At 44.4% G+C, this 11,957-nt stretch overlaps 1 protein-coding gene across 1 annotated transcript; it reads right to left on the minus strand.

Moving 5' to 3' along the window:
• Window positions 1–809: 809 nt before the first annotated feature.
• On the minus strand, window positions 810–2,180 carry LOC149340658 (U-scoloptoxin(18)-Er1a-like). The gene is made up of 2 exons (XM_089551157.1): window positions 2,079–2,180; window positions 810–1,043 (listed from the first exon to the last, which is right to left on the minus strand). The coding sequence occupies exons 1-2, from the start codon at window positions 2,178–2,180 to the stop codon at window positions 810–812; spliced, it is 336 nt and encodes a 111-aa protein (XP_089407283.1).
• Between the last annotated feature and the right edge of the window lie 9,777 nt (window positions 2,181–11,957).

Genomic DNA, 11,957 nt, shown 5'->3' on the forward strand with positions numbered 1-11,957 from the left:
ATGCGCGGCAGCCCTGCATTCTTTGTTACACTAACGCCCGTAGGAGAGTACAGAAAATCGGTTTTGTTCTGGAATACTGCGCTATGTTGTCTGCATCACGCATCTATTCAATAAAGCAAAGCGGCATAGTGGTGATGCAGAAAAACTCAGCAGATAAAACACAGCACTCGAGTTGTGTTTTTCGGTTTTTGGTCTGCTGTGCTTGCTCTTAAGCGTTTTTGCAATCACGATTGACCTAGGCTCGAAGCTTGGAAGCAAGCTAGTCCGCACAGCATGGCATAGCCGATGCAAGGAAATTACCTCAGTGATACGGTCAGCCTCCTCGGAGAAGTTTCGAGCTTCATCCTTGAACGCATGAGAAATGTACACGACGGCGCAGCAAGGTGCATTACAACATAAGATAAGCTATTGGCACACACTGGGATTTGTGGGGTTAAATGGCTCAAATTTCTGCCCCTGTGACGTGATATGCTGCTTTATTAGGCTTTCCTTTTTTGCTCGCTTGTTGTGGTACGAAATACAACTGTGCGTTGCAAGCAGATTCACTACTTTTGCGCAACTGAGCATGCACAGCCCGTTGTGACTAACGGATAATCTGAGCAAAGGAACAATTTTTTTTACCTTACGAAAAAGTTTTACAAGACCTACACATAGCACGGACGTCAGTTACAAGAAGAGATATCTACTCTAGCAATATGTGCCTCACCCCCGTTTTGAACCAACCTTGAGCCGGTTATCTAGTCACAGAGGCATAAACCTCGGCACGATTACGAACGTAACTCGTACATCATAAGGGACATGAGACTACGCTAATGGTTAAACGACGATGGCGGGGTCCAATTGCTCTCACCGATGCGGCAGGGGCAGCCGCCGATGAAGGTGCCGCCCTTGATCTGCTCGTCACTGCAGCGCTCGCCAGGTTCAGCGTAGCGGCGGCACTGCCTCGGGCTGCCGGCCTGGTCGCCGTGGGCGAAGATGGTGGCACAGCAGCGAGACTTGCACTCGGAACTCACCCGGCACGCCGTGCCCAGCTCCAAGTTCCGCTAGAGAAACGGGTGCGCAGGGAGTGATTGGCAGTGAACTGTCGGTCAGCGTTCAGTTGCCTCAAAAGTGCACAACGAATGATGAGCACCGTTTGCACACTGTCACAAGTCTAGGGTCTTTTATGCAAAATTGTACAAGTGTCCGCCTCTCCCCTCCCCATCAACATTTCCTCCCCCCCCCCCCCCATAGGTCCTAACCGACGCAGAACGACATTCCTTTGAATTCGATTCTATTTTTATTCTGTTTCCCAAACATTTTACTTCTACCCCTCTCAAAGAGCTCCTGTGATCACACGATGGCCAACAATTCGCTTCCCTGTTAGTTCTATTCCGAACCACAAGCGCACTCAATATTATATTTTTTCTTTGTGGAACAGTGTAATAGATCAAAAGTAAGCGCCCGACAAGGGGTGAAGGAGAGGCGATTCTTTACACTATGTCTGACAGCTATTTCACATTTCTTTAGGTGTTTAATACAGCTCGATGTGTTTCCGACTGCGAAGACAAAAAAGAAAGCAAGGCGTATAGGTTAAGCAAAGGCCGTAGGCTCAATGCAACGAGGCGTATGACTGCCACGAGACTGATTTTGTTTTTAGCTTACTCTATGGCGCTTTTATGCAGTGGTTCCAAATCCCTGACCTACTGCCACTGCACTTGAGCTTTGACGACATTCTATTCGAAATCAAGAGAAAACTATGGGCTTGGACGAGGCATGTAATGCCAAGGCAAGATAACCTCTGGTCTTTAAGGGTAACGGAATGGATTCCAAGAGAAGGCCAGCGTAGCAGGGGGCGGATGTGATTAGGAAGTTTGCGAGGGTATGGGGGCCGCAGCTGGCAAGGAACAGGGTTAATTGGAGAGACATGGGAGAAGCATTTGCTGTGCAGTGGGCGTAGTCAGGCTGATGATAATGATGCAAACGTTTTGATGCCAAGCATTTCAGTCTCGAGTTCTTGAACATCTAGCATATAGCAAACATAGCATATAGCAAACGCTCTGTTGTTTATGGACGTTTTGTGAAGCTGAAATATTTACCTTCGGCAGCGGTAGTACAGGGACCTGTTCGATGTCTTCGTAGGCCGCCACTGTAGCGACGACGACTACCAGCAGGGCGACGGACGCAACAATATTGTTCATTTTGCCTCGTGTACGCGGCAGGTATACCGAGAAAACAAGAAAGCTAAGGAACTCTTCACCGCTGACCGATGAGCGCAAAGAATAAGGCGTGAGGTGTCCTTACTTATAGTTGAGTTCGCTATCACGTGTCTGATAAATGACAGTTACGCCCAAAGACAGATAGCACTTTATCATCGCGGACATGGCACATCCCACCAGCCATGAGTGCTGCAACATGACAGCGCTACATGCATCGCCGTATGCGCAGGCAAAGACAGATTTCGCGTTACGTTACTACGAGATAACATAATAATAAAAAGAAACACTTAAGTTTGAGTGTCAACCACTGGGAGGGTTGCGAATTGGGTGTGCAAGCTTTTTTCTCCGTATAACCTCGAATGCTTCTGAGAGTGCAGTGACCATACCTTATCAGCGATAAAACTCCTGGTAAAATGTCCGAATATAAAGTACGGTGTGCAAGTTATGGTAGTTAAGCTTCTTTTGCTGCTGTCGATCGTGCCCTTTGACGTCAATGCGACTCTCACACTGCAGCCTGCGGCCTCAGTAACATAGAATGCTCACATTAATAGTTCTGTCATTATGAGCCATTCCACTACATAGGCTGCCAACAGGAGTGGCGCGAAAATAAAATGAAATGTAGATCACGTTCCTATCTACGTCAAGCAGCCGCGGAATTAGGCTTAGGTAGGTGTCAGTTAAGAATAACGAAGCATACCGGGACAGAAAATATTACTCAAGCATGCAGTGGGGGACAGCTGTCACACGAAGCTGCGTCGTCAATGCGTCCGTCGTCGCTGCTTTGCTGACATCTTCTTCCAATCAAACATTCACGACGCTCATATTACGGTTTTAAAGAAATACTGAATTTCAGGTTTCCTAAAGAAATCTCTCGTTTTTTTTTTGTTTTGTTTTTCCAACGACCCAACGCCTTGGCTAAAAGGCTACGGCGTTAGGCTGCTGAGACCTAGTCCGTGCCATCGAATTTCGGCTGTATTTATATTAAGCTGAAGAAAAATACCAGCAATGTGCTGTGCAACGTGACTAAGTGTGAAAGAACCTCAGGTGGTCGAAATTAAACCAGAACCTTGCACAACGCTGTCTCTCATAGCCCGTGTGAATGTTGGCAGCGTTAAAGCCCGCATGTTGCACAATACTTACAAAAACAAGTCGGTATAATCTTAAGCATGACGCAGTTTCTGAACCACCGAGGTGCACAAAATTCAGAAAAAAGGAATTATAATTGCGAATTTTAATGTCAGTGAACATTAATCCAGGTGTCCTGGAAAGATTGGAAATATCTGAATAAACCGTGAGTTTAAAGAAGGATATTAAAACGTATTTTCTTCTCTCTTTTAACGCATAACGTCCCGGTGTCCATCAATCTTCTGTTTCTTTAAGGGTGTTGTGCTAAAGCATTGGGGTGTCTTGTTCTTTTGTTGTGTTATTTAATTTATTATATTTTTGTGTTTTTGTTTATTGCAGCGTGTACACGTGCTTTCAGTGCTGGAGCTCCAGTCATGCAAGAATAAGGCCTTTTTTCGCAGCAAGTGAAGCATACGTATGTTTATCTCAAAGGACAAATAACGTCTGTACGGAGAGACTGTATTTGTTTGCTCAATTTATGCCCTATAGGACACTTATATTCAGTCCACAAACCTCAATCGTACATGCGTGAAGATTACAAGGTCATGCAAAAGGCAAGCTGTATAACTATTCACCACTGTCGACCCTATAAAGAGAGGTACCGATGACAATAAGTTGCAGATTACACAGAGTCGTACGTAGGCGCCCGACAATAGGGCAAACTCACCCAACACATTCGAGGCTGATTTCTAAAGAAGATAACTTACCCCGGTGTTGGAATGTATTACTCGTGCTACAGTTATTGTTTCGAAGGCGTTCGAAATTGCGCAGGTACCACAGGGCAGTGGCAGAAATTTGATATCAGGCGCTGCTCCTTTGATAGTTGGCAGATGTCTTTTTTTTTATTACCTATGCCCTGAGAAGTTGATTAGCGGAAATGAGTCGGATTGGGGCGATTCGAGTGGGGATGACTTAAATGAAACTGCCTGGTGGTAACTAGTCCAGTGCAGTCCTTAGTTCGTTTCTTCGTTCCTAAATTAATGCATTCACTCTTTCCTTCCTCACTTCGCTCAGCACATCTCGTTGTGTATGAAGAGATACTTTGTGCAATTGGGGCTTATTTTGGGCGTTTCCCGACTCTTGCATGCTATGGGACACTTGATCATCATATTTGTGCCTGTGGTCTATATTACCAAGTGCCCATGCTACCTTCACGGCGTATTTCTCGAAACGATCCTGTCTTGTCATTTTGTCAACGTTTAGAGCAGCTATGACCATGTGATTAAGACTTCTGCATTATTTCGGTGCATGCAAGGAACGGAAGCTATCGGTCGTCCTTTTTAATTGAAGCATCGGTAGAATAGCAAGACTAACTCCCGATAGGCACTCTTTAGATACTAAACGAAATCATTATGAACAATAAAATTTAGGAGACAGTTTACTCATACTCCTTGAAAGGATGACGCGGCCCTAGCGTACGTGAAGCCAGCGTTCAACTTTGACCTTATTTTCTTATCTCAACGACGCCATTGTTGTTCTGCAAGCTCAACCTGATGATTAAGGGTCAGCATTACCACGTCCAGCCTCGGATCAGGCTTAAGAATAAGCATGCTCGCTTTAAGAATAAACAATATTTTTGTCAAAATACGAACTCTACATGAAAGAAAGGTCAGCTTCTAGCGCGTTAGGGTGTTCATTGTAGGAAATGTGACTTCAGCCATTCTTTGGTGGTGCTGACTGTATTTCGACACATAGAACAGTGCATTGGAGAAAGATGGCACTAGTGTTCCATCACGCAAAAAGGAAACGTGCCCAAGTCGTGTATTTATCATCCATGGCGAACAAGAGCTTCCCTATCTTGAGTGACGCAATGACTGGCTCTCGCCTCTTAATATGTTGTTTTGAGTGCAAATCACTGCTTTGGTATTGATTTCATTCTTATTTCGGTTGAGTGTTGCCGCTTGCCCAGTTGATGAACATATCAAAAATCCGTGACTTTAATTAGAATGTTTCACTTCAAATGCAATCCTTATTTCTCTTCCTACCTATCCACACGTGTTAGCCGTTGTATAGTTTCAAGATGGTTGACAGAATAAGACTCAGAGACATTGTAGATCATAGCTTCAAAGCGTTAAAGCCATGACCAAAAGACCTCAGGACCCCAAAGAAATTCTTGGCGGCAACGAAAAGAAATTTATCATCGGTCTAGAGGTAGAGACGTCATTCCACTCCTATCGTGTCGTGCCTTTGAGGAAAGAAATTGCTCGAACCGGGACTCGATCCACTATCCTTTGGATCCTGAGCCTGCCACCCTATCCCCAAGCCACGGAGGAGCTTTGGCTGAGTGCGATGAAAGGATGTCTTGTGTGAGTGCCTCGCACTGCAGAGTAGACTAAAAAGCAGCCAACGGCATCCATCTAATTAAGGCTACCAATTATCCTCATCTAATAATGTCACCAATTAAAAGAACTATACGCGCGAGCAACAGAAAGCCGCTTGACGTGTCGCAGTGGCGCCGGCATGCGGCGTCCGCCGGGCGTACAGGCATGGCGGAGTCCACCACAGCGCCAAGACGTGGTGCTTGAGGGGTGCGCTTTCATTACGAACGAAGTGAAGCAGAAGAACGGCTGTAAAGATTCTGCGGAGTTGAGGTAAGTGATAAAGCGCTATTTGATGCTAAAAGAAGAGACGAAGAGAGCCTTGTCCGTACCCGAAAAGGGATATATAGAAAGACAACCCCAGGCTGCTGATTGGACTCATTAAGGTTATCGCGTCATAACCTTTAGGCAAAGCTTGAGTGTCAGCCAATTTTTTAACTCTATGTTTTATTCTTGACACGGCTTAGGACGGAAGTTTTCTGACCGTTGGAAATGTGTGCTACATGTGGATAAAATGTTTACTTCTTCGACAAGCTGATGAGTGGAGGCGTTTTCTGTACAGACTAAATGGTTTTAGTCACTTTTTCCCTCCTTGAAATGGCTTATCTTTCACAAACCTGCAGGTTTAGTGGGAAATTATTTTTCTCATAATAAACCCCGCCGCCGTGGCTGAGTGGTTACGGCGCTCGGCTGCTAGCCCGAAAGACGCGGGTTCGATCCCGGCCGCGGCGGCTGAATTTCTTTGGAGGAGAAATTCTAGAGGCCCGTGTACTGTGCGATGTCAGTGCACGTAAAAGAACCCCCGGTGGTCGAAATTTTCGGAGCCCTCCACTGCGGCGTCTCTCATAGCCTTAGTCCCTTTGGGACGTTAAACCCCATAAACCAACCAACCAACCATTTTCTCATAATAAAGCTTACCTTGGCCATGGGAAGTTCAAGACGGATCTATAGACAATAGAAAACAAGACCAGTTAGCGAGAGCCAGAATATTATTTTAATGCCAACCTATTTCCCCATACTACACTGATGAATCAGCAACCACTTGAAACAGGGGAAAGCTTCTAACCGACTGAGGGAAAGTAAGGCCTTGACAGAAATAACATGATAGAATAAGAGACAAAAAACATTACAGAAGTTTTGCCCGCCTCCCACAAGGCTATATGATGTGTAAAAGGGGACTTTAACACAGTGAAGCAATCTAGGTTTAATTCTTTTTCTCCGAATGTTTATCACAAAAACAAACTTTAATTTGAATTCGAGTTGCGTCTAGCAGAGAAGATCCATGAAGATCTGTACAGCAATGAAATTAAGCACGGCGTTAACACTAAAAAGTAGCGCGGGGGAAATTGAAATGTTTGTTTCGAAGGAGGAGAGTTTTTCACAGATACGAATCGAAAACGCAACGAACAAGGATCGAGCAACTGCGGGATTGATGAAGAAAAGCTGGGAAGGCTTGCAACCGTGTGTATACAACGCCATTTGCCATGATCCCCAGTGTACCATATTGATGAAACAACTCCACTTCTACTGTAAGATTTTTCTACAGTAAGATTTTCCGGGCCAGTTGGTTCGTACTGATGAAGGGTGTAACTGCGCGAAAGGGTTAGGGCAGCATGAAGGAACACAAACGACACTTAGAAGCGCAGTCCGGGACTGAGAATTGGCCACTGCAATTATATTTGCACAACAGAGCACTCCCTCCGGTCTGGCTAGGGTAGACAGGAAAGAGCCTGTGTTACTAGAATTATGTTGCGAGAAGATTTACCGGAGAATGTTGTGTGTGTTCCTTCATCCTGCCCTAACTCTTTCCCGCAGTTGCATCTTTCGCCACTTCTACGAGGACCACGTTGTTGAAGACGTAAAAGTTTGTAAGTTGTTAGTTTGCTGTTCTTTATTTCATTAGGTATTTCGTAAAATCACTGTTTATATCAGCGTCCTCGGGTAAAGAATTCAGTGGAAACGGACCAATCCTGAAACGCTTCCTAGACTGGAAACCAGCGCAAATCAGACTTAATCATAATCAGTAGGATAGTGCCTACCTCAATCGCAACGGAGTGGAACGGAGCAAGTTTGAAATTATCAGGAAAGGTGTCAAGGTTGGGCTCGGACTCCCCCAGAACACGCCCACAACAGACTTACGGAGCTAAGGGTCTCGAACATTCTCGCGGAGCTGACTGAGGCTGTCGTTACCGCTCAGCATCAAAGGCTACTCGGATCTAAAACGGGGAGGGAAATTTTAGGTAGATTTGGCTACGATCCCAAGCAGGAGCATGTGCGCTCAAGAGATATACCGCGAAAAATCAGGGAGAGGATTAAAATACCTGCGCTGCCCAGAAACATGCACCTTGCCTTTCACGAAAGGAGGCATAAAGACAGGTCAGATGCATTACAAGATAGGTATACCGGTCGACAGGACGTCCTATGTACGGACACTGCAGTATACGAGAGCTAAGCAGCACACGCGGCTGTGGCGGTTAGGGAAGATCGATCCCCGGTGGCATGCTGCACAGTAAGGGACGTCGAAACGATAAAAGCTGAGGATGAGGCCATAGCCTTGGCCGTCAGCCAAAGGGATGGGGTCAACGTGGTTGTCAGCGACTCAAAAAAAAAAACGCTCCGAAAGATTACGAACCGGGGAGGGTGACGGACACTACCATCCGTATATTAAACAAGAAAGGAGGGTCCAGAGAACTTCTTCCGGCCGTTTGGACACCAGCTCACCAAGGACTTAGAGGAAACGAGGAGGCTAATTCGGTCACCCGAGGTCTCACTTACTGGGCGGCCCCTTGGACCTCCCAGGTCGCCGTAACTATAAACAGCAGAGCGGATATGTGCGCATGCCCGGAAATCACACTATACTACCGACTAAATCGACAAATTTACCGCCAGCGGACAGAACCATCAACAAGAAAAAGATGGTTATGTCGAGAAATTTACAGCCGGGAGTTTTTCCCAATCAAGCACTCCACAGCAAGTGGCATCCTGAAGTCTATTGGACAAAGTGCAAATTTTGAGATTAGGCAGAAACTTTGGTCCACATGGTGCGGACATGTCCGACTAAGTACGACAGCTCGCACTCTCTAGAATCCCGGAAGGCTTTGCTCTGCAGCCCCGACCATCATAACAGCCTAGAATTTCGCACTTCATTCCCATCAAAATTCGACTGGAGCGGCAGGACTCATTCCCCGCAACCATGCGCTCAGCAGCAGATAACCTCACCGTTTTTGCCAACATAGCGCTGGGATTACGTGTAAAGAACCTTCAAAACACGCAGAGGAACAGCACGGTGAAACCCATTTAGTAACATCACAGGATACCAATTATAAAGGGTACCCGAAACTCCAGGCGGAGGCTTGAAGGTTTGCGGTTTATTTTTGGCAACATGATGTTACGAGAAAAATCAGAAAAAAAAATTCAAGAAAAATCTTAAGGGATCCTGGCTACGTTCCAACACGTCCCGCAAAGAAATATTTTGTTTGGTTTTCAAGCAACCATCTTCACTAAACAAATCGTCCTGATCTTCTGCACGGCTAGGCTTTTTGAAATGAAACGACCGAGTGGATACGTGGAATTGCGGTATTCAAGAGGATGTCGATTAACCCTGAAATTTTTTCCGCTGTAAACGGTAACCCAGCCCAGTTTTCTCAGAACCGCTAACACCACTTCATGATATCTAGCTTCAATAGGTATTGTCCTAGCTTACTTTAACGCTAACCTCAATGAAGAATTACATATTGTTCAAATATATTGACGTCACTCGACGAACTCTTCCATTGCAGACGACTGCAAAAACGTTCCCGCGTCAACTCAAGATAAGATAGGTGTGTAAAATAAATCGCAAGTAGTCCATCTATCACAGGTTGATTCTATTTCCTGTGTTCTTCTTCTGATAGCAGATATCTTTAAAGCTTGTGTAAGATACGGCTGTGCCGTAGCGGTGTGACGGAAAACAATAATGTGTTTATCTAGCTAGCCGAAGTTAGTTCATAAAGCGACTTTTTAACTGGGACCCGCAACTATCTTAGTCGCTAACCTCAGTTTGTAACCACGAGCTATATTTCCAATCCATACACTTTGATCTTTCCCAGTACTTGTTTCCTTTGTTATGCTTAGCGTACGTAGCTGTCCTTTCGTATGGTGAAATTCAAAGTTCAGCTATGTTTCTATCCGTTCAAGACAAATTCCACGGCACAAGTAACAGCTTTCCTGCTTGCACTTATTTCACGTTCACGCGGCGATACCAGCTGATGAATGGAGTGCGCATTTGCTATTAATACGACCCATGTTTATAACAGGAAGCGCCGTGCGCTACAGAAAGCATCCATCCTTTTGTTACAGCTTACCGAGGACGCTCGCATAAGAAATCAGTAACTCTTTCCGAGAAGAGCGTCCACAGCTCTGAGAACATTCACAATTTTTCGCGCTCGCACTTCAAAGATTCGCGCAAATTGTAAGAGTGTAAGAAAAGAAATAAAAAAAAATGCGCATTCGAATAATTTCGGAGTATTATTATACAAATTAATGCAGTAGATAGAACAACCAAAGACAGTGCACACGGCAAAAGGTTTGCCCCTCAAATTTCCCTTCGTGACTAGCGAAGAGGCTTTTTCTTGTGAGAAAACCAAAATTCACTTTATAAATTTTATGTTCAGAGGTATACCTCAATTTCTTACCTAAACTTTTTTTCCGTGTACTCTACGTTCACTTCTTCCTTGCTCGAAATTTTATTTTACAATGCATGTTTTTAACTTGCGCTACTTTAAGGTAACCCTTAGATGCAGTGCACTGCTGAAGAGGGAGTTTATTCGCAAGAAAAAAAGCGACCTGAGATCTCGGAAGAAATGAAAGCGTTGCTTATGCATTATGCAGGACACATGTTAGTTGCAGGAGAAACTCTGATTTTTTCGAAACACTCAAAACTGTGTCAGTGGTGCTCGTAAACCTTTTCCCTTGAATATCTTTTACGGTGTCTTATTAGCACAACTTTATATTCTAGCTCTTTGGACGTTCCTGGGGATATTTCCGAGAACTTTTCAAACAAGCCCATATATTAAGAGTGTTTCTATTGCTTACGGATTTTTTGTTATCACCATTCTTGTCGACCCTAATACTCGGAAGGGGTATTCGTTGTCTCGAGGCATACCTTGATAGAGCAGCTATAATGTTTGAATGTTTGTGGGAACGTGTCATTTCAATGGGTCGCGTCTTTTCTTTCTCGTTGCTTCTTCCATCTTTTCCATCCTTTTTTCTATATTTCGTTCTTTCTCCCTTTCGGTCTCTCTTTGCCGTTTTCTTTCTTACCTTCCCTCGTTCTTTCCATCATTTCTGTATTTCTTGAGTCAGTTCACTCAGTGAAAACAAATTTTAAAAATTCCACAAAATGTAGTGTACCTTCAAGGCTTACAATTGTTATTTAATGTCCGTGGCACAAATGTGCCTTTCTTGACTCCTAATTTCTGCGGTGTGTTTTGAGCAATCTTTAAATAAAAGCTAAAAATGTTCAAAGAATAGCAATAAAATTTATTTTACCGTAAAACTGTTTTGGCAAGGATGAACCTTTTTTGTGATAAGTCTGTAGTGCATTATTTGTGCCAAGTTTATTAAACGTAATTTTGATTGCATCACTACTGAAGATCATTTTGCTATTGATGCTATTTTATTGCTACTATTACTAGTTTTATTATTGATATTAAAAAATCTGACTCCAACTTAACATAACCGCCCTCCTCGAACATGGGGTTCCTAGCTGGCGCTGCCTCACCTGAACGACAAACTAACTTTAGCGCGGCAGCTAAGCATATTCTGTTCGCTTAGTACGCGTCTAAATAAATTTCTTCATTCTTCTCACCAGCAAAAGGGTAATGCAAGGCTGATACTCAGGTTCCACCTTACCGATCATATCTCGTTGCCCCGTTGTCACACACACACAAGCACGCACGCACGCACGCACGCGCGCGCGCGCACACACACACACACACACACACACACACACACACACACACACACACACACGCAATGTAAACAAAGTTTCTCTTGTTACCGTTAAAGCATATCACCCTGAAGCTCTTTCAGGATTTTTCGAGCCATGGCAATAATTCTCGAAGACTACATGATGACTTATAAAATCTCTCCTCCCTATGCCAGTTCAAAAGGAGGACCTTGTTCACCATTCATGCAGTCTCCACCGATGTAGTCACAGAAAATTAGTGTTCCTTTCAAGGTTTCTTTATTTTGGGAGATTTAGGATGGAAATAAATTTTATAAGTATCAATTTTTTGTTACTGACCCAATCACATCGTGCCCGTTTATTTTATTC

The sequence above is a fragment of the Amblyomma mixtum genome, chromosome 6 (genome assembly GCF_055824585.1).
Source record: "Amblyomma mixtum isolate Tamu chromosome 6, ASM5582458v1, whole genome shotgun sequence".
Classification (NCBI taxonomy): Eukaryota; Metazoa; Arthropoda; class Arachnida; order Ixodida; family Ixodidae; genus Amblyomma; species Amblyomma mixtum.

Excerpts from the sequence above, each read along its gene's own strand:
- LOC149340658 (XM_089551157.1), bottom strand. The coding sequence starts at position 2,180 with ATGAACAATATTGTTGCGTCCGTCGCCCTGCTGGTAGTCGTCGTCGCT. Across the intron at positions 1,044-2,078 it reads CTGTACTACCGCTGCCGAAG|CGGAACTTGGAGCTGGGCAC; the intron begins GTAAATATTTCA and ends CCGTTTCTCTAG.